General features: G+C 36.7%; 1 protein-coding gene across 18 annotated transcripts in view; it reads left to right on the top strand.

Annotated features, from left to right (window-relative positions):
• Nucleotides 1-24647, top strand: part of Fktn (fukutin) — a 110377-nt gene that overhangs the window by 27570 nt on the left and 58160 nt on the right. For 11 of the 18 annotated variants that reach the window (XM_087184218.1, XM_087184219.1, XM_004848180.3 and 8 more), the window contains 2 exons: nucleotides 6279-6482; nucleotides 23742-24019. In XM_087184218.1, the coding sequence (XP_087040344.1) occupies nucleotides 6279-6482; nucleotides 23742-24019 (482 nt within the window). Of the gene's footprint in view, nucleotides 1-286; nucleotides 6483-23741; nucleotides 24020-24647 lie in introns of all 18 variants that reach the window. The other 7 variants (XM_087184220.1, XM_021261173.2, XM_021261172.2 and 4 more) reach the window with 4 other exon arrangements.

Raw genomic sequence — 24647 nt, 5'->3', positions numbered from 1 at the left:
ATCCCATTTCAACAAGACATTTTCATTCTTATAAACAAAATGAATTACTGAAGACCAAATGATAATATTCATGTTGATTTAGAATTAGTTGTATTCAAAATCAACTAGAAATCTATTTCCAAGAAGCATTGCTGGCTGTTGGAAATAACTGGAAGCTGTTTTGAGAAGATGAATTGTAGGATCTCTCCTGGTCTTTCTGTAATCTATACTCAAAGTAATGATTGTAATGAAGTAATAATTGTGTTTATTTTTTATTTTTTTTGTCTCCAACAAATTTTATTCACAGAACACAAATATTTTACAAAACCCAAGACCAGAAGTCCAAATATACTTATTAGACAACAAAATGACATTTGTTTAAGATAAGTCAATAGCTGGTTGGCTAAAGACAATCAGTGCAAAACAAAAAGCAGTATTATACAAAACGCCCAGGAGATTGCATCCAATTAGAAGAAATGGAAGTGTGTCACTTTTTTTTCAAATTTCCAATGTAGTAGGACAACATTCAATAATAATGTGAAAAGATGAAACCAGGTAGTTCTGGACAGGGAAATGGGTCCTAGAAAACCCAGAGAGACCCAGAAATGTCTGAGTGGAGAGGGGCCAGCAGAAGGCTCCCCTAGCCTGACAATGCTGCTTCCACCCACAGGACACAAATATCTTACACAGGCATTTGACATGACTGCCTCTGTGCAATTAACAGATCTTTGGTGAAAATCCAAGGCAGACAGGTAAAAATCTACAAAGCAGAAGTATTGCAGCAGAAGCAAACTTGACACATTAAGAAGAAGACTTCTAAGTATGGTGCTTTGTGGAAGAGAGCCTGTGGGAGATGAGGGAATCCATACATAAGAGGACAAGCTTATGAAAGCCCATGTGGCTGAGAATAAAGAGCAAGAACTGAGCCTTTTGCAAGAACTCTTTTCGGGAAGAAATACTAGGGAAATTGTGAAAAAAAAAAAAGACCTTATCCAAAGTTTTAATAATATGGGGCTGAAGTACAGAATACAGAATATGCTGGAAAATTTGGAGCCAACATCAAGAAGGTTCTCCCTTCCAAGAAAAAAGAATTGAAATCTATACCAGGGCTTCTTGTAAAAGCAAGAATCATAAAACTGAACCTGTTTGGAAAACACAAGACAAAGGGCAGGAAGTGAACTAGATTCTCAGCACTTCCTCACATTTTTCCATAGTGGAATATGAAATTCTGAGGAAGAAGTGGAACAACTACCAAATAGGCTTCCTAAAAATAACTTGACAGGAAAATCATTGGGCCTTTTCTCCCTCAAACTGCAACTCCATTTCCCCTATCAGAGCCTCAGTGGCTGTGTATGGCACAGGAGGCCTCAATCCCTCACTGCTGAATCCACCAGGCCCTGTGCATGACAGTGTAGCAAAGTATCCCCAAGGCTCAGTAAAGGCAGAGTCTAACCCAGTAAGCCACAAAGGCTTCCAGCTCAGACACAGGGAAAGTGAGTATATGGGCTGCATGTCTCCGCCCTTTCAGAATGGGGACAAGGAGACTGAGTGTCCCAACCCAAGGTCCTGAAATAGGAGGTTGGTGGACACCTAGGCTCTGCTGCAGTGGCTCATGAGGATGAAATCACTTCCAGTCCATCTTTGGTCAGTATAAAACTATGAGAGAGTCATTTCTTCCCACCACTATGCAGAGTACACACAGGAAAAGCCTGTGGGAACATGCCAGACACAGGCTTGGAGAATACTCCAACTGCATGCCCTTTGCCTAAATGAGACCTCACCATTGCCGACACTACATTGTTCTGTGTCCTGGAAAGCATTCTGTTTAAAACATTGGTCTCTGGGGACAAAACCCTGAGAGCAGGACACCCTGAATTTCTTCCCTGTATCCTGGCTACCCAAAGACCTGGAATCTGCCATAGTACACTTCCTTTGTGACCTTACACAGGGAATTTGAGGCATTTCAGCAGGGTGTCTGGGACACTAATGGGAAAACATTCCAGCAAAGGCTGCTCACCTGCAGAAGTCGCCCCTGGACCACCCGGGTCATTATAAATTTGGAAGCTAATTGTTCACCTCAGTCAATGACAGGTGCTCTATAGAATACCACTTGCTTCTCCCAAAACTTCCTATTACTGAAGTCTGTAAGAGAGACATAGCAGACCTGTCCCTGATGTGTTTTTCATAGTCAACACATACAAAAAATGAACTACACATTGCAAAGCTCTTCCCAGCATCCCAATCCCACCCACCAACATTTTGGTAGGGAAGGGAACATAAGGACGTGCTCCCAAAGAAAATAACTGTGAATTCCCCAAGACCATACTTCTCCTTTCACATTGTAAGGGGCAGGAGACACTGTCTTGAACAAACAAGGTCTGTCACAAGTTTAACACCAAAGTGCTTTGTTCTCTGTCTGCAAGAGCAGCTCTGCACAGTGCAGTTACTGCGGCCAGACCATTGGCCCTCTCCACTGTGACACCCTGAATAAGGGGCCAGAGCCAATGGGGCATTCCATGTTTTCTCATCAGAGCCGCCCTCCTCATTTTGGAGCCTCTAAAGCCTATTGTCTCAGTAAATAACAGAGTGGTTGAAAAACCATATGTGAAATCCACTTACTACATGTGTTGACCTGCCAGTTTATAGCGTTATTGCTAATGCTTCTCATTGCCTGTGTGGTCTCTACATCACCATACTCAGAGGAAATGGGAGAGAAGTTAGTGGTTCAGGAAACTTCCTGTTGAAGGTGAAAAACCATACTTAACAAGCCTTCTTGGACTGGGAATGTAGACAGATTGCATAGCATGTGCAAAGTCTGTGGTCTGATACCAGGAATATCAAACAGGCTTTAGGTGACCAGTGATTAAAACCAGAGGATCTTGAGTTACATAAACCTGGATTGAGTTCCTGCACTATACCATTTTGGATCAGTCACCATGGCAAGGCAGCAATATGTTCTATAAATCTTTAACTGAGTCTTTATAATCCATTCTCTTTTTTCACCTTTATGAGTAAGAGGCATGAAAAAGCATTTTGAGACAAACCTGAGTTTGTCCAGGAATATGTCACACCAGGTACTTTACTGTTCCCACTAGTGAGTGGGCATTCTCACCCACATGCCTGAGGAAACAAAAGTGCCAAGGCTGGCTTAGGCATGCACTTCCTGGAAAGGTCCATGAGCAAAGACTGGCCCTGAATTCAGAGGAGTTGTATCTCTTTCATGGATATCCTGATTCCTGACAGTGCAACCAGATGCAGAAGACACCCTTTAAGATCCCTCTGCCTCAAGATTCCTTCCTGAATGCCAATGCACAGCAGAATTACCCACGAGACGATTCAGTTCAGGCTTCCTCAGAGCATCTCACCCACTACAACACAGTGAATCAAGAGGACTGTGCCACCCAGAGGTAGAGGAATCCAGCGCATGTTTCACACAGAGGGAGAGGAGGCACAGCTCCACTTCAGTGTCACAACTGCTTTCCAATAGCAAATGAGCTGCCCTTGATTGCCACTGCACTGTCTGATTCAGCAGACAGATTTTTCATGGTGTCTAAGGCCTTAGTTTTTCATTGGGTGGGAAATAACAAAGACCCTCATCACCTAAGGATTTCAGGTAATTTGACACATTATCAGCAAAAACAAGAAAAGACAGAAAGAAACTGTCAATGATCTGGGTAAAAGCTACACACTTCAGTTCCTGTGAAAAAAGGACAGTGAAATTTCAGCCCCAAGGAACTTCAGGGTCTCTCATTCCCCCTTTTGAATGAAGGTACTGCAAGTAGCAAATCAGTGGAAAAGGAGAATCCATTTAGTCCAAAGTGAAAGACTCTTTGACAATATCTTAAAGACTAGCGTATGTTTTTCTTTTCCCTTTCAAATTATCAGATTTCACCCCTGAAGTTCTATGCATCAGCCCACCCTGAGTAGAAGTGAATTTATATAAGGAAACAATGAGCAGAGACTTCTCTGGTGCTGCCAAGTAACAGGCCCTCCCTCTCCAGACCTCCCAGTTTACAAATGGTGCCAAGTCCTGAGGGCTCTGGGGAGCTGAGCTCTGTCAGCCTCCATGTGAAGAGTCCAACCTGGGCAACACAGGATGAGTCCAGAAGATGAACAACCCCAGGGTCCTGGCTTTTCTTCCTTCACAGCAGGATTTGTGTGGTGGCTTCCAAGGTGTCCAGGTAGCCACTGAGGAGTCTCCTTGCCCTTCATTTCTTCTTGTAGTAGAAGAATGTGAACAGCACTTCTAGGATCCCCACAGTCCTCGAGTTTATCCTGATGGTCCAGTGCAGTCTATCTTCCTTCTACCTGACTTGGAGATCACCAGCATAGTGGCTGCCGTGTTGCCACATCCTGGAGCGGAATCAGTAATTGTGTTTATGATATTTCTGTTAAACATTAAGCTGAGATTCACTCAAACATTTAAGCACCTTCTATATACTAGTTTCTGTCATCTCATCGTTTTTCTCCCCAAACCGTTTCTTTTTCTTTTATTTTTCTGGTTTAAAGCACAGAAAAGATTAACCCTAAAATAAAAAAGGTTGATTTGCTATCAAAATTTAAAACTTCTACTCATCAAAAGAGACCCCATTAAGAAAATGAATAGATATGTCACAGACTAGAAAATATTTGCAAAATATGGCAATTGATTTTCAAATGCTAAATGAATCATTCATTCCTGGGATAAACACTACTTGGTCATAATATTACTTTTTTGTCTTTGTTTTAATTACTGGAATTTACTTTCTCATATTCTATTAAGTATTTTTATATCTGCATCCATGAGGATGGGGGTCTATAATTTTCTTTTTTTGTAATATCCTTGTCAGATTTTGCTGTTGTATTACATTGACCTCATAAAATCAACTTGGAAACTGCTGATTTCAGTTTTCTGAAAGCTTTCATAAAATTTATATTCTTCCGTAAAACTTTGATAGAATTCACCAGTGAATCACCCGAGTCTCGAGTTGTTTTATTTTTTAGGGCAGCTCTTTTGTTTTTAAATGATAAATACAGTTTTCTAAAGAGGTATAGGGCAATTCAGATTTCTTGTTATCTTTTTTTAACTTTATGAAAAAATAAAACTTCATAACAAAATAAGAGAATACCAATAGCTGATGATACACTGTGTATCTATCATTATCTTCAAAGTAGTTACTCAGAGTACAAGACATACACTGCTAAGATTCTTACAAAAAAGAAATAGATAATAATAGAAAACTTTCTGTTATAGTAGTTTTGTTAGATTGTAGTTTTAAAGAAAGTTGTCCATGTCATCCAAGTTGGTAATTTTTTTTTGACATAAAGTTGTTTATTTTAACTTCTTACTTAGCTGCCTCTCCCACTAAGAAATAAGAGACCCCTCTAAGGCAGAGATTATTATATCCTTAGAATTTGTGTAATAGTCTACACTAAAAAGAAATGACTTATTCCTATCTTTATCTCATTATTTTTCTATTCTTAAAACTCTCAGTATCATTGTCTATTTAGTATCTTCTATATAAGTTCCTTCAATTTTGTGAATTACAGTTTTTTAAAATGCATTTTTAATTCCTTGAAGCACCTTTTTGATATCTTGTACATTCCTTTAAATTTCATGTTAATGTATATCAATTATTCTACTTATCTTTCCTACTCTTCATCGTTTACTCAAAGGTGTAATTTAACCTGTTTTCATTCTGATTTTGAAATTTCTCTTTTCAATACAAGATTCTACTGTCCAGCAGAATTATATTAAAAAAATTGAAGTATTACTAGAAAATCCTCTATATATTGGAATGATTGAGTAGGCAATGTATTTTGTTTTGAATTTTTTGCTTAGAAGTGTTACTAAACAAATTATAAATAGAAGCATATGATACACAATTTATTTTTAATTTTGAAAAGTTGATGTTACAGCTTTTAAAAGCTGACATCTAATATTCCCCCAGTTTGCTTGAAAATATATAGCAGATACCAAGAGAATAACTTGTAAGCCCAAAGTGTTTTTATCTCAGATACCACTTTTTCTTTCTTTTTATGTTAATGAATAGCTTACTGTTCTGTATTTTTACGTTTTACGTAGTTTTAGTATACTTCACATATTTCACCTTGTGTTATAAATATTTGTTTATCTTCCTTAGAAAATGGTACTTTTTGAGTGCAGGAACCACAGATGTTATTTACTTATTTTTTTAGTACAGTGGTAAGCATAGCATCTATTGGGTAAACACTGTACATTCTTATGAAATTAATAAATAAAAATTCAATAAGTTGTATTGATTTAACGGTATTAAGGGAATTGTTTTCTTTTCAAACAGCGTGCAGTTAAAAAGTTTATTATGCTGACATCCAGCCAAAATGTACCAGTGTTCCTTATTGATCCTTTGATTCTGGAACTGATTAATAAAAACTTTGAACAAGTAAAAAATATTTCTTATGGCTCTGCTTCAGAATGCAAGTTTTTCTGTGTTCAAAGAGACTTTACTACATTTGCACTACAGTATCATCTATGGAAAAACGAGGTAAGTTGGTTGTTTTTAGATATGGACTGTATGTGTCTTAGAACAGTATGGGATTAAATCAGGTTAAAATGTAAAATTTTAAAATTTTTCTTAAAACTTTCTGTAAATTGTTTTATAAACAACAATATAATGGCTAAAGTGTATAGGTGTATTTTTCTTGTATAACGAGAAGTTAAAAAATCAAGCAGATTGTATCACTGGTGGTACATGCATGCCTGTCCCGTGCACCCAATGAGATAATCGTGCATGTACCACCAGTGGCCACAAGACACACAAATTACAGCCCCATTGTGAACATATTAATTCTAGGGGTTCTTTGGTGGAGTTTTTGGGGTCTTCTGTGTAGAGGATCATGTCATCTGCAAACTGATAATTTAATTTCCCACTTTTCTATAAATATTCCTTTTATTTCTTTCTCTTGTCTAATATCTTTGGCTAATGTTTCGAGAACTATATTGAATAGCAACGGTGACAGTAGACATCCTTGTCTTGTCTTGATTTTATTTCGTGTTTGGTTCTAGGGATCGAACTTGGGTCCTTGCACTTGCAAGGTAGGTGGCATAACCACTGAGCTAAATCCTTGGCCCATGTTCATGATTTTAGAAAGTAAACTTTCAGCTTCTCTCCATTTAATAAGATGTTGGCTCTTGGTTTGTCATAGACAGCTTTTAGCAGATTGCAATACTTTCTACACCTATTTTCTTCAGGATTTTTATCATGAATGGATATTGGATTTTGCCATGTGCTTTTTCTGCATCTATTGAGATAATCATGTGATTTTTGTCCTTGCTTCTGTTTATGTGATTTGTTACATTTATTAATTTGCATGTGTTGACCTTATATCCCTGGGTTGAAGCCTGCTTGGTCATGGTGTATGATCTTTTTGATGATTTGTTGCATTCTGTTTGCCAGTATCTTGTTGAGGATATTTACATGTGTATTTATTAAAGAGATTGACCTATAGTTCTCTCTTTTGGTTGGGTCCTTTTCTGGTTTGGGAATCAGGGTAATATTTGCTTCTAGGAATGAGTTTGGGAGTACTAGTTCCCTATTTCGTTAAAGAGTTTGAAGAGTATTGGTGTTAGAACTTTTCTAAAATTCTAGTAGAATTTGGCAAGTGAATTCATCAAGACCTGAGCTTTTTTCAGTTGGTGGTTTTTAAAATTTTGTAATTTCTTTGATAATATTGTATTATTTGGGATATTTATATCTTCTTGATTCAACTTTGGTAGTTCATAGGTATCTAGGAGCCTATCGATTTCTTCTGAATTTTCTTTATATTTTAGTAAAGGTTCTCAAAGTAGTTATCCATGATCTTCTACATTTTAACAGAATCTGTTGTGATTTCACCTTTTTCATTTCTAACTGCATGGATGTTGGTCTTCTCTTGTTTTGGTAACATTGGCTAAGAGTTTGTAATTTTGTTGAGTGTTTCAAAGAACCAGCTGTTCAATTCATTGATTCTTTATATTGTTCTTAAGTCTCAATTTCATTTATTTCTGCTCTATCTTCATAATTTCCTTCCTGGAGCTAGCTTTGAGTTTGGATTGTTCTTGTTTTTCTATGCTCTTAGAAATAATGAAAATGTTATTTTATTTGAGTGCACTCTGTTTTCTGATGTGGGCATTCAAAGCTATAAACTTTCCTCTTCGGACTGCTTTCATTGTGTCCCACAGATTTCACTATGTTTTATTCACATTATCATTTGATTCTAAGAAATGTGTAATTTCTTCTTAAATTCTTCTGAGACCCATTGATTATTCAAGAGAGTATTGTTTAATTTCCATGTGTATAAAGAATATCTGGAGGCATATACTCCACTGAGCCACAATAAAAAAAAAAAATGTACACCTAGACATATAATAGTCAAGATCCCAGAAACCCAACAGAAGAACAAAATCCTACAGGCAGTTAGAGAAAAGAAACAAGTCACTTATAAAGGAAAGCCCATCAGAATCATGGCAGACTTCTCATCCCAAACCCTCAAATCAAGGAGAGCCTAGAGTGAAGTATTTCAAGCCCTAAAAGAAAGTAACTTCCAACCTAGACTGTTGTATCCTGAAAAATTATCTTTCAAAATTGATAGGGAAATTAGATACTTCAGTGGCAAAGAACACCTGAGAAATTTCATGAACACTAAACCAGCACTCCAAACAATTCTAAGCAATATCCAAGAAAAAGCCAATGAAGGTCACAACTCCATGAGGCTCAACGGAGGGAAGCCACCAGGTAAGGTGAGAAACTAAAGGGAAAGGGGGAAAAAGAAATAAGAGCCAACAACAATAAAACATCATGACAAGGATGAGTCAATATCTATCAATTATAACTATCGATGTGAATGGCCTCAATTCAATCAAAAGAAGTAGACAGACTGGATTAAGAAGCAAAATCCAGCAATATGCTGTATACAAAAAACACACCTAACTCAAAAAGAAATTCATAGACTTAAAGTAAAAGGATGGAAAATGGCTCTCCACAGAACAGGAACCCAGAAAAAAGCAGGGGTAGCAATCTTATTTTCAGACAAAGTAGATTTCAAATCAAAATTAATTAAGAGAGACAAAGATGGTCACTACACCCTTGGGAACAATCCAAGAGGAAGAGACGACAATCCTAAATATATATGCACCAAATATGAATGCCCCCAACTGTACAAAACAAATATTAATGGACATGCAAAACCAAATAAGCACTAATACAATTGTAGTGGGGGACCTCAATACCCCACTATCACAAATAGATCATCTAGACAAAAAATTAACAACGAAATTCAAGAACTGAACCAAGCTATTGAACAAATGGACTTAATAGATATTTACAGAGTGTTCCACCCCACAAAATCAGAATACACATTCTTTTCAGCTGCACATGGGTCATTCTCCAAAATAGACCACTTGCTAGCCCACAGGACATGTCTAAGTCAATGTAAAGAATTGAAATTACCGCCTGTATATTATCAGACCGTAGTGCAATAAAATTGGAGATCAATAACATGAGAAACTGCAAAACTCCCACAAACACCTGGAAATTGAATAGCACCCTCTTGAACAACCAGTGGATCACAGAGGAAATTAAAGAAGAAATTAGACAGTTTCTACAAGTAAATGATAATGCCAGTACAACATAGAGGAATCTGTGGGACACAATGAAAGCAGTTCTACATGGGAAATTCATAGCAGTGACTACCCATATTAGGAAAACAGAGAGAACTCTGATAAATAACCTAATGCAAAACCTCAAACTCCTAGAAAAAGAAGAGAATAACAAACCCAAAGCTTGCACAAGAGAGTAAATTATAAAGATCAGAGCAGAAATCAACGCAATGGAGACTAAGAGAATGATACAAAAAATTAATGAATCAAAGAGTTGGTTTTTTGAAAGAATAAATAAAATCGATAAACCTTAGCCAACCATATCAAAAAGAAAGAAAAGGCTCAAATCCATGCAATTAAGAACGAAAAAGGGGAAGTCACAATAGAACCAGCAGAGATCCAGAGGGTCATCAATACCTACTTCGAGAACCTGTACTCTAATAAAATGGAAAACACAGAAGAAATGGACAGATTCCTAGATACATATGAATTGCCAAAGATAAATGAAGAAGATATAGAAATTCTAAACACCCCAATTACAATGAGTGAAATTGAAAATGTAATAAAAACTTTACCAACAAAGAAAAGCCCAGGTCCTGATGGCTTCATTGCTGAATTCTACAAGACATTTAAAGAAGAACTAATGCCATTACTCTAAACTCATCAAGGAAATACAAAGGGAAGCAAGGCTCCCAAACTCATTCCTGGAAACAAGTGTTACTTTGATTCCAAAACCAGGCAAAGATCCAGTCCAAAAAGAGAACTACAGGAACATCTCCCTAATGAACATAGATGCAAAAATTTTCAACAAGATACTGGCAAACAGAATACAGAGGGTCATCAAGAAGATCATACACCCTGACCAAGTCGGATTTATCCCAGGGATGCAAGGATGGTTCAACATTCACAAATCAAATGTAATACACCATATTACTAGAGTCAAGGACAAAAACCATATGATCATCTCAATAGATGCAGAAAAACCATTCGATAAAATCCAATACCCGTTCATGATAAAAATGCCACAGAAAATTGGAATAGAAGGTCTTTATCTCAACCTGATTAAGGCTATCTATGAAAAACCAACAGCCAACATCATACTGATGGTCAAAAACTGAAAACTTTCACGCTAAAATCAGGAACAAGACAAAGATGCCCACTGTCACCACTCCTGCTCCGTATAGCTCTGGAAACATTAGCCATGGCAATTAGAAAAGAGAAAGAAATAAAAGGAATAAAGATAGAAAGGAAAAATTTAAATTGTCATTATTTGCTGATGATATGATACTTTACATAGAAGACCCAAAATACTCTGCCAAAAGACTTCTAGACTTAATTTACAGATTCAGTAGAGTAGCTGGATATAAGGTCAACACTCAACAATAGCCTTCTTATACACAAATAGCAGACTCATTGAGAGAGAAATTAGGGAAACAATTCCTTTTACAATAGCATCCCCAAAAATGAAATATCTAGGAATCAATCTAACAAAGGAAGCAAAAGACCTCTACATTGAAAACTACAGCACTCTGAAAAAAGAGATTGAAGAGGATACAAGAAAATGGAAAGACATCCATTGCTCCTGGGTAGGAAGAACCAATATAGTGAAAATGGCCATACTTCCAAAACTATTATATAGATTCAACGCAATGTGAGTTGAAATTCCAACAATATACTTCACAGAACTAGAGAAAATCCAAAAATTCATTTGGAACCATAAGAGACCTAGAATAGCTAAAGCAATTCTAAGCAACAGAGACATGGCAAGGGGTATCACAGTCCCCAACTTGAAACTATACTACAAAGCTACTGTGATAAAATCAGCATGGTACTGGCAAAGGAACAGACCTGAGGATCAGTGGAATAGATTAGAAGATACAGAAACAACTCCAGACATGCTCAGCCACCTCTTCTTTGACAAAGGAGCCAACCACCATTATTGGAGGAAAGATAGCCTATTTAATAAATGGTGTTGGAATAACTGGATTTCAACCTGCTAGAGATTAAAACTAGACCCATACCTATCACACCATGCACTAAACTAAGATCAAAGTGGATTAAAGATATAAATATTAAGACAGACACACTAAACTTGCTGCAAGATAAGTTAGGTAGAACTCTTGAAGACATTGGCATAGGAAAAGACTTTATGAACAAAACCTCAACAGCACAGGAACTAGCAGAAAGAACAACTGGGATCTCATCTTATTAAAAAGCTTCTGCACTGCAAAAGAAACCACCAACAGAGCTAACAGACAACCTACAATATGGGAAAAAATTTTTAACAGCTGTAACTCAGACAAAGGACTACTATCTAGAATATATAAAGAATTGAAAAAAATCAGACTCCCCAAATTCAAAGACCCAATTCAAAAATGGGCATCTGAAATGAACAGACATTTCTCAGACAAAGAAGTAAAAGCAGCAAATAAATATATGAAAAGATGTTCAACGTCACTGGTCATTCGAGAGATGCAGATGAAAACAACACTGAGATTCCACCTCACCTGAGAAAGAATGGCTGTTATCGAGAAATCAACAAATAACATGCTGGTGGGATTGTGGGGAGAAAGGAACCCTTCTCCGTTGTTGGTGGGAGTGCAGACTGGTGCAACCACTGTGGAAGTCAGTATGGAGATACCTCAAAGAACTAGGACTAGAGGTCCCATTTGACCCAGCTATTCCCCTGCTGGGTATCTTCCCAAAAGAATTAAAAGAATCATACTGCAGTGATATATGTGCACCCATATTCATAGCGGCACAGTTTGTAATAACTAAAGCTTAGAAGCAGCCCGATTGCCCATCAACTGGAAACTGGATGAAAATGTGGGTTTTTTTTAATAAAATAGAGTACTACTCAGCCATAAAGAACGAGAAACTAGAGTCATTTATAGGTAAATGGATGCATATTGAGGCCATACTCTTAAGTGAAATAAATAAGACACATGTGTAAATACCAAATAGTTTCTCTAGTGTGAGAAACTGAGAGTGTAAATAAAGATTAAAAGGATTAATAACTAATAATTGATAATTTGAAATAGGAAAAGGCCCAAAGGGGTAGGGGTGGTGGGAGGAGATGGGCAAAGGGAAAAATGGAAAGGAAAATTATTAGAAAAGAAAAAAAATGGAAATGAAATCTGTGTAAATAGGGAAGGATTTAGGGGTGAAGAGTGCACAGGTAATGGGGAAAAAATAAGAACCAAGATACATTATGTACAGGAACAAGCACCCAATGATAAATGTAAACATATTGTATACCTAAAATGTACCAATAAAAGAATTTAAGCAAAAAAAAAAAAATTTCTGTGGTTTCTTTTGCCATTGATTTTTAGTTTCATTGCACTATGGTCTAATAAGATGCATAGGCTAATTTTGATTCTTTTGCATGTACTTATGTATGCTGTATTGGCTAGTGTGTGGTCTGTTTTGGAGAAAGTCCCGTGTGCTGCTAAGAAGAGTGTTCTGTTGTTCTTGGATGGAACACTCTGTAGATATCTGTTAAGTTCGTGTATTCAAAGTCCATGTGTCTAGTTGATTAACTTGTGTCACTGCGGTTTTAAAGTCCTGCATTACAATTGTGTTGGTGTTTACCCAGTTTTTCATGCCCAGTCATGTTTGTTTTATGAAGTTGGGTGTGCCAGTGTTTAGTACATACATGTTTATAGTTGTTATCTTTTCCTGTTGAATTATTCCCTTAACTAATATATAGTGACCATCTTTATCTCCTCTGATCAGTTTTGGCTTGAAATACACTGTGTCTGACATTAGGATAGCTACTCCTGATTTTTTCTGGGTTTCTGCTATGTGGAATATTGTTTTCCATCCTTTGATTTTTAGCCTGTGAATTTCTTTTTTAATTAAATGTATTTCTTTTATACTGCATATCATTGGGTTTTGTTTCTTGATCCATTCTGCCAATCTGTCTTTTCATTGGGACATTGAGACCATTCACATTGAGAGTTACTAGTGAAAGATAATTGACTTCTTCCTGTCATTGCATTGTTGTCCTATTGCTGATTTCCGTTCTTTCCCTCTTGTTTAGCTGCTCATCCCTGTAGGTATATTCATTATTTTGAGTTATTAGTATTATTAGTTTTCTTTTTTTATTTTCAGAAATTCTTTTATTGGTACATTTTTGATATATAGTACATTTATATTTATCATTGGGAACTTGTACCTTTACATAAAATTCTTATTTTTTCCCTATTCCCCTACCCTCCCTTCAACCCCTCCACCTCTCCCTGTTTACAAAGACTTTGTTTCCAGATTTTTCCTTTTCTCATATTTTTTCCTTTCCCTCCTTTACTTTCCCCTACTCCTCCCACCTCCCCTTCCCCTTTGGACCTTTTCTTCCTTTTTTACATTATCAATTATTCATTTTAATCCTTATTTATACTTTCAGTTTCTCACACCAGAAACTATTCAGTATTTACACTTGTGTATCCTATTTATTTCACTTAAGAGTATAGCCTCGATATGCATCCATTTATCTATAAATGACTCTAGTTTTTCTTTCTTTATGGCTGAGTAGTACTCCATTTTATAAACAAAACCACATCTTCTTTATCCAGTTTCCAGCTGATGGTCATTTGCGCTGCTTCCAAGCTTCAGCTATTACAAATTGTGCCACTATAAACATGGGTGCACATATATCGCTGTGGTATGATTCTTTTAATTGTTTTTGGAAGATACCCAGTAGGGGAATAGCTAGGACAGATCAGACCTCTAATCTTAGTTTTTTTGAGGTATCTCCATATTGATTTTCACAGTGGTTGCACCAGTCTACATGCACACCAACAGTGGAGAAGGGTTCCTTTCTCCCCACAACCCTGCCAGCATTTATTAGTGGTTTATTTCTTGATAGCAGCCATTCTTTCTGTGGTGAGATGGAGTCTCAGTGTTGTTTTTATCTTCATCTCTTGAATGACCAGTGATGTTGAACATTTTTCCATATGTTTATTTGCTGCTTTTACTTCTTTGTCTGAGAAATGTCTTCATTTCAGATGCCCATTTTTGAATTGGGTCTTTGAATTTGGGGGGTCTGTTTTTTTTCAGTTCTTTATATATTCTAGATAGTAGCCCTTTGAATTACAGGTGCTAAAATTTTTTTCCCACAGTGTAGGTTGTCTGTTAGCTCTGTTGGTGGTTTCTCTTGCAGTGCAGAAGCTTTTTAATAAGATGAGATCCCAGTTGTTGATTCTTTGTGCCAGTTCCTGTGCTACTGAGGTTTTGTTCATAAAGTCTTTTCCTATGCCAGTGTCTTCAAGAGCTCTACCTAACTTCCAGCAAGTTTAGTATTTCTGTCAATTTTAGTTTAGTGCATGGTGATAGATATGGGCCTAGTTTTAATCTTTGGCAGGTTGAAACCCAGTTTTTCCAACACCATTTGTCAAAGAGGCTGTCTTTCCTCCATGAGGAGAGTTGGCTCCTTTGTCAAACATGAGGTGGCTAAGTATGTTTGGAGTTGTTTCTGTATCTTCTAATCTATTCCACTGATCCTAGGGTCTCTTTCTTTGCCAGTACCATGCTGTTTTTATCACAGTGGCTTTGTAGTATGGTTTCAAGTTGGGGATTGTGAAACCCCCTGCCCTGTCTCTGTTGCCTAGAATTCCTTTTGCTATTCTAGGCCTCTTCTGGTACCAAATGAATTTTTGAATCGTTTTCTTTAGTTCTGTTTTCTTGCCTGAAGGCTTCACTCTGTTTGGCCTCATGGAGTTGTGACCCTCATTGTCTTTTTGTAGGATATTGTTTAGAATTATTTGGAGTCCTGGTTTGTTGTTCATGAAGTTTCTTAGGTGTTCTTTGTTGTGGAAGTATCTAATTTCTCCACTGATTTTGAAAGATAATTTTTCAGGATACAAAAGCCTAGGCTGGAGGTTATTTTCTTTTAGGATTTGAAATGCTTCACTCCAGGCTCTCCTTAACTTGAGGGTTTCTGTTGAAAAGTCAGCTGTGATTCTGATGAGCTTTCCTTTGTATGTGATTTCTTTCTTTTCTCTAACTGCTTGTAGAATTTTGTTCTTCTGTTGGGTTTTTGGGATTTTACTATTATATGTCTAGGTGTAGTTTTTTTTTTTTTTTTTTTTTTGATTGTGGCTAGTTTGCATTCTATATACCTCACTTATCTGTATGTCACATTCTTTTCCTCTGGGAAGTTTTCTGCTATTACTTCTGTGAACAGTTTTTTTTATGTCATTTGTACTTTTTCTTGCTTTTTCATGGCCTCTTATCAGTCTTATGTTATTCTTTGCATCATCTAGCAGCTGCTGGATTGATTTCTCATGGTCCCTTACTATTTTTAAGAAATCTCTCTTTTCATAGTCACTAACTGAAATTCTGTTTTCTATATCTGATATTCTATCTTCACATTCACTCTGTCTGCTGTGAATACTTTCACTGGAGTTTTTAATCTGGATATCTGCTTGAATCTGTTTCATGGATTCCATTTTTTTCCCATGTTGGGCATACATGGTTTCCATTTCTTTCCTATCTTGGGCATTCATGCCTTCCATCATGGTCCTGAGCTCATCTATTTTTTTATCTGTTTCTTTTCTAGAGTCTCTAATCATGTGTTTCACTCTGCTCACCATCTCTGTAGTTATCTGGGAAATTATTTCTGTTTTGAATTTTTCTAGAGCCTCATTCATCTGTTTTGTCACTTCCTGTGCTATCAGTTCAGGGCGTCCAGGTGGTTGATTATCAGATTTTTCCACCTCATTTCCCCCAGAATTTGCCTTTGGTGAGCTGAAAGTCTGAGTTCACACCTTGTTTAAGTGTCTTCTCATTTCTAATTTTATTGTTGGTGCTGTGTTTTGGTTTAATTCCTGAGCTGATAGTTGAATGTTGCTTATTGTGAGTATCTTTATTACTTGTGTTTTGAGCCCTTATGGAGTGTTACTTCTCAGAAGTATCTTCCACATATTGCTGGTCTTTTTTAGGCTTTGAGTCTCTAATGACTCTTAGGCAATCTTGTTTTCAGTATACCAGGGAGGACCACAACCACAGTGGTCCAGTGTGCCTTTATTGCAGATTTCCTTCACTTTCCAGTGGGCTTCAATTTTCATTGAGGAACCTCAGAGAGGTCCTCTTTGTTCTTCACTTCTGCGCTATCTTACCATTGTTGGTTTTCATTGTCTCTCTATAGGATATCCTTGAGAATTTTTTATAATGCTGTTTTGGTGGTCATGAATTTCTTGAAGTGTTCCTTGTCATGGAAGTAAAAGCTCATCAATGTTGAAAAACAGTTGTGCAAAGTACAAGAGTCAGGGTTGGAAGTTATCTTTTAGGGATTAAGACACTTCACTTCAAGCCTTCCTGGCCTTTAAGGTTTGTTTTGAGAAGTCAGCTATAGTTCTAATGGGTTTACCTTTATATGTGATTTGTTGGTTTTCTCTAATAACTTTTAATATTTTGTCCCTGTGATGGATTACAGTGCTATCCCAGTTCACAAACTTAATTTGTTTCATGATTCTGGGGAACATGGGTATGGTTGTGTTTGTCACTGAATGCGTAGTTCACAAACAGAAGCAAAATTTTGCCAGATACTTCTGTTCGTAAACTGAATTGTTCATAAACAGAAGCATTTGTTAACTGAGGTATTAGTGTACTGTTACTTTGAATATTATATAGCATGGAACGCATCTATTTTGGTCTTGGTTATTTGGAGTTCTATATCCCTCACTTATCTGTATGTTTATTTCTTCCCTTATATTGGGAAATTTTCTGCCATTATTTCTGTGAACAGGTTCTTTATGCCATTTGTCATGTCTTCTGATTTTTAAATTATCCCTATTACTCTTAGATTAGTTTTCTTAATATCAGTTAGCAATTGCTGGATCATGTTTCATGTTCTCTTGTTGCCTTTGAGGTATCTTTGAGTAGTTGGCCTTTGAAAGCATCATTGTGTTCTAGTTCTAATATTCTGTCCTCAGACTGATCCCTTCTGCTGCCCACACTTTCAATATAATTCTTCATTTCCTGAATTTCTTATTCAAACATTTTCCTGGACTTTGTTTGCTAAACTAGGCATTCATGTTCTGTAACATTTTGTTTAGTTCATCTAGCTTTTTATTAGTATCTTCTGAAAGCTCCTGTATCATTTTGGTTATTCCTTTCATTACCTGTTTAGTTATGTTTTCTGACATCCCAATGAGTACCTCTTCGATCTATTTTTCTAACCTCTTCTGTTATCCTTTCCAAATTCAGGTGTATAACTTACACTCTTCTCCCCCTTAGTATCCCTGCATTGGCTTTTGTGGACTTGGGAGTTTTAGGAGGCATTTTGCTGCCTTATCTTCACATGCTTCAACAATTATGTGACCAATATCAAGCAAATCAGCTACAAGACAAGTCAGCTACAATCGTATCTAGCAAATCAGTTACAGTAGCATCATACAATGCAAGTTGGGTATTAGCATACCATGAGAACCAATTATGTACCTTAACCCTAGAGAAGAAATCCACAATTATACTGTAAACATGAAGACAATCCTAGTATTGACCCACTCACAGCTATTTGAGCTAAATGTGACAGCTATATCTCCTCTAATAGTAGAAAAGCATTCAAAAGTGATTTTATAGGTCAACTACAGTGGTACCTCAGTTCTCAAACACTTTTGTTTGCAAACAATTTGGGTCACAAACAGAATTGGTTGTTCCTGGCAAAATTTTGTTTTTCTTTGCAAACTCTACATTGGGTGATGAACACAAGGTCATCTTTTCTACATGAATGTGAATGTGGCTGTCTTTTCCAGAATCTTAGAACAAAAAAGTTCTTGAACCTAGGTACCACGTATTTAAAGATAAATAAAGCATTATGGTTATACTATTAAAGATACAGGGAGTTGGCAGGGAATACAAGATGAAAAACTTGAGACCTTAAACCATGTGATATGGGAAAGAAGAGAAAGAAGAGGGGCAAATGATCCTAATGGGGGTAGAGAGATGTTTATGTAGTTAGGTAGGGGTAACAGGAAAATTGATGAGAAATAAATAATGGAAAAGGGAAACTAAGAAATTATATGATGAATAAAAATATGAGTGAAAAAGTTAAAGGGAGAAATTAAAAGGGAAAAGAGGAAAGAAAAGAAAGAAAAACTAATAACACGTAAGAAGAGTAGGTAGGGAAAGGAAAAAGAACCAAGGGAAAAAGACAAGGGAGAATTCCCTTACCCTCTACAAACTAAGATAAAAGAAAAAAGGAGAAAGAAAAAATACACATTAAAAAAATGGAAAAATAAGAAAAATATGAAGAAAGAAACAGGCAAAAAAGAGAAAATTTTTTGTTATTTTGGCTGCATGACTTTCTTTAAGAATCTAGCTTTGGGGTAGTGTTCCAGTCAAGATGTTTCCCTGCTCATACTGGTAGATAAATAAGGTAGTCAGACCCCATATCTCTGCTGGATACAGGCATCAGTGGATAATATGGCAAAAGTGCTGATACTGACTTGCAAATCCCGTGCAGCTCAGCCTGAGCCTGGCCTTTGGCCACAAGACCTGAGTCTGTGTTCTTTAGCCCCAAACCCTTGGGAAAACTCTTTCCAGCCTGCTGTCTGCTCACTGTCTCTCTACCGTGGTTGTCCTTCACCCTTTTGTAACACTGGGAGCCCCAGAGCCAAGTGTCTGTTCTGAGTCCGAAGTTCAAACTCTCAGCATGTCCCCAGACTGGTGTCCCAGCAAGCACTCTCTTCAGGGAAAGACAGGTACTTGTATTAAGGTCATCACCAGCTGTTGTCTGTAGAAGGACACACTGGTAGCAGAATCTTGTGCTCTTGCAGATCACAGCTGCTGCCAGCTCATTTCATTCTGCTATGAGAAGAAATTTGTCTTTGTACTTTGTCACATCAGTTGCAGTGAGCTGTTTGCAGCCATGAATACTGCTGCTTATAGCCGTGATAAGCCACTTGCAGCCACTCAGTCTGCCAAGAATGTTCAAAGGGTCCCTTCCCTGCTCTGTCATGTGTTCTGTTTCTTCTATATTTTGCAACTTTTTTTTTTTTTTGTCAGTTCCCTCCTGGCTCCTGGGGAACTACTTCTCTGTTTCTTTTCCAAGTTATCCAGAGTCTGGATACCAAATCTCGGAGAGGCTAAGTTGTTGCAACTCACCACTCCACCATATTTTTACTTCCCTATTTTTGAAAAAGTAGTTTCTTTCCAAGATCTGCAGTCTTGAGGTCTAGTCAGTCATTAGTGCCTGTGGGTTTTTGTGGTGACCTCCCTCTACCAGAGGCTCATTTGTATGTTCATCCCAGAGTGGTTACCATCCAAACCAAGATGTGTGCTTGCTCCCATTGGTAGATGGGCACACCATCAGATCTCTGGTCTCCACTGGATGTAAGCCACGGGGCCAGGGTTCAAGTGGACTTAATGTCAACATTCATGGGGTCTGATTGCTCTTCTCTCCAGAGCATTGTCCTCGCCTCTGCTGCCCTGTGCCAAGAGGAACCAAAATGTAGACCCAGCTTGGAGTTAGTGAATGGTCTTGCCCTTTGTTTTTTGGGGACCTCACATCTAGTACAGGCCTGTTTTCTTGCATGGGACTGAGGCACTTTCCTGCATGGGTCTGCTTGCTCATGTGGGTTGGGGGGAAGCATGTGTTTGGCACTGGCCTGCTTGCTTTCATGGGAGGTCTACTTCTGTATTTTTCTGGTGTAGGTTTTCTACAATATTTGATGGGGTTTTTTCATATTTCAGAACAAAAGAGTGCAAACTAATTGGAAGGGTTTTTTTTCTTTTTTAATAGTTAGGCTTCATTGACCAGTGACCTTTACTGTATGATAATAAGAGTGTCCCAGTGTTTTCACTGGAGAGACTTTTAATGTTAGTACTTATAAGTCATCTCTATTGAGTTCTTTGATTTTCTCATAGAAAAAGATTACAAAATTCAGGGGGCCAGGGATTTAGCTCAGTGGTTCCGCCGCCTGCCTCACAAGTGCAAGGTCCCGAGTTCGATCCCTGGTACCAGAAAAAAAAAAAAGATTACAAAACTTACAAGCTATTTTTATAAAGAGCATTGTATAATGTCCTTTATTTTCTGAAAATGAAGTTTGTAGAAATTATAACCCTTCTATATACATAATTCCCCAAATCAAAATAATGTTTTATATAAACTATGTGAAAATAAAAGGATGTAGTGTATATTTCAGTGTTAAATATTCAGGTATATTTTATACTGGAAAACAAAATAATTCAAATGCTTGTATTTATAAGCAAGATCACAGAATATAAAGTCTGCAATTACAGACTTGTATGAATGAAATTATTCTTAGTAATGTGAATTTTCAAAATAGTGAACAAGTTTTCAACAACAAAAGAGTAAAATGTTTCTTCATTGACATGACTATTCTATTTTTATGAAATAGGGGCTCATTTAATTATAAACAAGTTTTTCATTTTGTGATCATCTGATAGAACATCTGAAATTATGTAGGACACAGGATACATTTTGATATTTTGGATTAAAGGATGTCTAGTGTTCCTAACCTGTGACTCTAAATGTTGGTATATCATTGTAATAAACCAAAAGTATCCCCACAAGTTTCCAAAATATCTCAAGTACAGTACCATTTGCCTTGAGAACTACTGCTTTGAAGGAAAGGAAATATGGTACAATGGGCAAAACTCTTATGGCCAGTGTCAGTGGAACAGTCAAAAGTCAGCTATACCCAAAATAAGCACAGTCGCTCAGTATATCCCTTTATACATATGACATCAGACACACTTCACGAATAGTCCTCCAACTTCTCTCAAGGTGGAGCCAATTAGATCACTAGCTCTAATTACTGTAGACTTCATTTGCATGCAATTTTTCTTTATTAATACTGTTAACATAAAGTGAGGAAACCACTGCCAAGGTAACTGGGAGAAGTTTTCTGCAGCCTTGATACAGATCTTTACTTGATCAGAGCAAATACTTTATTTTTGACCTCTCTTATGGTTCTAAGAAGGCAAGCCTTTTAATTCTGCTTAGTTTGTCTATTCATCTTTCTCTCGTCTCTCAACCAAGGTCAGATTTTTTTTCAAGATCTGGCTAGCCTGTTTAATTTTTCCTGAATTTACCAATTTAAAGTGCCTTTCATTCTATGTAGTATTGTAATGTTTTTTCTTGGATTGGTCACCGTCACCTTCAGTCAGTGCTTTCTACTTCTTAGGTGCATCATGAAAGAAAAGATAAACTTTACAGTTGATAATTCTGGAGAAACAAGGCAAAATTGCATTAGCTAGAGTAGGTTACATTGGTTGCTCTTAAAAACAGCCTTTTAATTTCATTAACTCAGCACAAGAAAGGAATATTTGTCTTTACACAAAATCCATTGAGGATGTTTCTGATCAGGGATATTTCTAGGCAACTTTCCTATAGGCAGTAACACAGGCTGTTTCATTTATATGGTCTTCTCATCTTGGAGTTATTTTCTTTCATACATGCAAATGGAACGAGAACATAGGATTGTGGGGATATTTTCAGGGCCTTGAAGTAGTGTATGATATGTCTGTCTACATTTCTTTGACCAGAACACAAGTTAGTTCTGTATTCAGAAAGGATGCTGGATATGGTGGTACACACCTGTAATTCCAGCACTGAGGAGGCTCAGATAGAAGGATTACTGTGAGTTCAAGACCTACCTGAACTCCATAGCAAGACTCTGTCTCAAAAAAGAAAACAGAAAGGAGAAGACATTGACTGGTACTAATTAGCACTATCTACCAGACTCAATCACTTTCTTTTATTTTAACAACATAAACAACAAAAATACCTGTTGATTACCTGTTGGGTTCTAGATACTGTTGATACATGTGGTTGAGGAACTTAGAATCTATTAGTGGAGTTTAGCCATTTAAACAAACAATTTAAAAATAATACAATAAATAGTATCATAGAAGTGTCTATGTTTTATGAGAGCATGGATGAAATTACAACTAATTCAGATGGCAACACTAAAAGGCAGTAAGTGATAGGAAGAAAGCGCTCTTGAAAAATGTTTCTGAATGTAATGGGCAATGAGACAAACTTCAAGACCCAGTCCATCATTTTATAACCTTAATATCTGGTATTACTTCTTAGAGTTTTATTTTTCATGACTGTAGACTAGGTGTAATAATATCTCCCCTGCGAATCTCACATAGTTTCTGTGGTTATATAAACTAGAGAAGTAGTGTTAGTGGAAAAGACCTAGATTTTGGTTGGAAAAGACTTAAATGCTTATAGTGCCTTTGTATCTTACTGTCTTTCTTTAGGAAAATTGACTTCTGTGATTCTCTTTCCTTATCTATAATACTACTTTAATACATAATACTTTAATCTATAATACTACTTTATCTGTAGTATTTTTCAGTTTGTTTTAACTATAATGGGGTTCTGTTATAACATTGAAAGTGTTAGGATTTCATAATTGGAAATTTAATTTAAGTGTTCCTGATATTAGCATTTACTTTCAGGAACCAGCCAGAGAACCCTAAAATGAACTTTCTCATTTCAAGGAAGAAATTTGTATCAATTTAATTTTCATAAAGAGAATCCTTGAACATACCTTGTGTGCTACATAGTTTCTCTTTTAGCTACTTCCTTTATTCTCTCACCACTACCTTCTGCTCATGACCTTCATTTTATATTTTTTTGTATATCCTTTTATTGGTACATTTTAGGTATACAATATAATGACATTCATCATGGGAGATATGCACCATTACATACTCTCTTTGTTCTTATTTTTTCCCCCTTTCCCTGCCCTCCCTTCAACCCCTCCATCCCTCCCTATTTACAAAGACTTTGTTTCCATTTTTCATTTTCTCATACTAATTCCATTTCCTTCTTTCCTTTACTCTACCCCTCCTACTTGCCCTTCCCCTTTGCCCCTTTTCTTCCTATTTCACATTACCTATTATACCTTTTAGTCCTTATTTACACTTTCAGTTTCTCACACTAGAGAAACTATTCGGTATTTACACGTTTGTCCTATTTATTTCACTTAAGAGTATTGCCTCAATGTGCATCCATTTAGCAATAAATGTCTCTAATTTCTCGTTTTCATTTTAAAATCTTTTGGCAAGGACCAAATTAACAGAAATATGGCTTTAATTCAGTGTAAAACTTGAATTTAGTTTTGCTACTTTAGTGTTGCTACTATTATTTGGTTTTAAATATTCAGGCTTGATGTTTATTTGATTTTAGGAAGGCTGGTTTCCTGTAGCTGAGAATATGGGATTTCAGTGCCTAAAGACTGAGAGCAAAGATCCTCGGCTAGATGGGATAGACTCACTTTCTGGAACTGAAATCCCTCTGCACTGTATCTGTAAATGGGCCACTCATGCCATCCATTTGGTGGTCTTTCATGGGAGAAGTGGCAACTACCTCTGGCATGGTCATCTACGACTCAAGGGACACATTGACAGGAAATTTGTTCCTTTTCGAAAGTTGCAGTTTGGTCATTACCCTGGAGCTTTTGACAGGTAAGTTTAGAGCCAAAAGGAGAAATATGAAATGAGTCATGAATTCTCATACTTTTTTTACATTTTCTAATGAGATCTAATATGTAATTTACTTGAATGTTCATAGTAACATTGTTCATAGTCTTCCCAGTTAAAGGCAGCCCAAATATCCTTTAACAGTAAAAGGATAAACAAACATGGCAGCGGAGGAGGTTGGTTTAGGATACGCACAGAACTTCAGGGAAGCAGAAAAGATTCAATTTCTGTGATGGAGGCTTGAGTTTTATAATTCGTTATTTTGTGCCATTATGGATTAAGTACTTACATTTTTTTAAAACTGCAAAATATATCCTTATCTATTACAACAATAAAAATATTTCTTCTGAGAAACAGTTATATGAAGGGACTTGCATAAAATTTATCAATTGCAGGATGAAAAAAAATTCTTGAAATTAGACAACAAATATATGTTTGTAACCTAGAGCTGTACATCTGTTTCCCATTTGAAGTCACTGATAATGATGTTATACTGTGCTTGAAATACCAGAATGTGATGTGAAGGTAGAAGTAAACATTTGTCTTTTGCCTTAAAGTTTACCATCCTTGTGGAAATTTTCATATTGAACACCTTTCTTGGTAACTTCTAGAG

Source organism: Heterocephalus glaber, unplaced genomic scaffold (genome assembly GCF_053883595.1).
Source record: "Heterocephalus glaber isolate CG9 unplaced genomic scaffold, H.glaber_assembly_v1.0 deba00001481, whole genome shotgun sequence".
NCBI classification, from domain to species: Eukaryota; Metazoa; Chordata; class Mammalia; order Rodentia; family Bathyergidae; genus Heterocephalus; species Heterocephalus glaber.
Note: the sequence above shows the minus strand (reverse complement) of the source record. Positions and strands in the feature narration are given on the sequence as shown.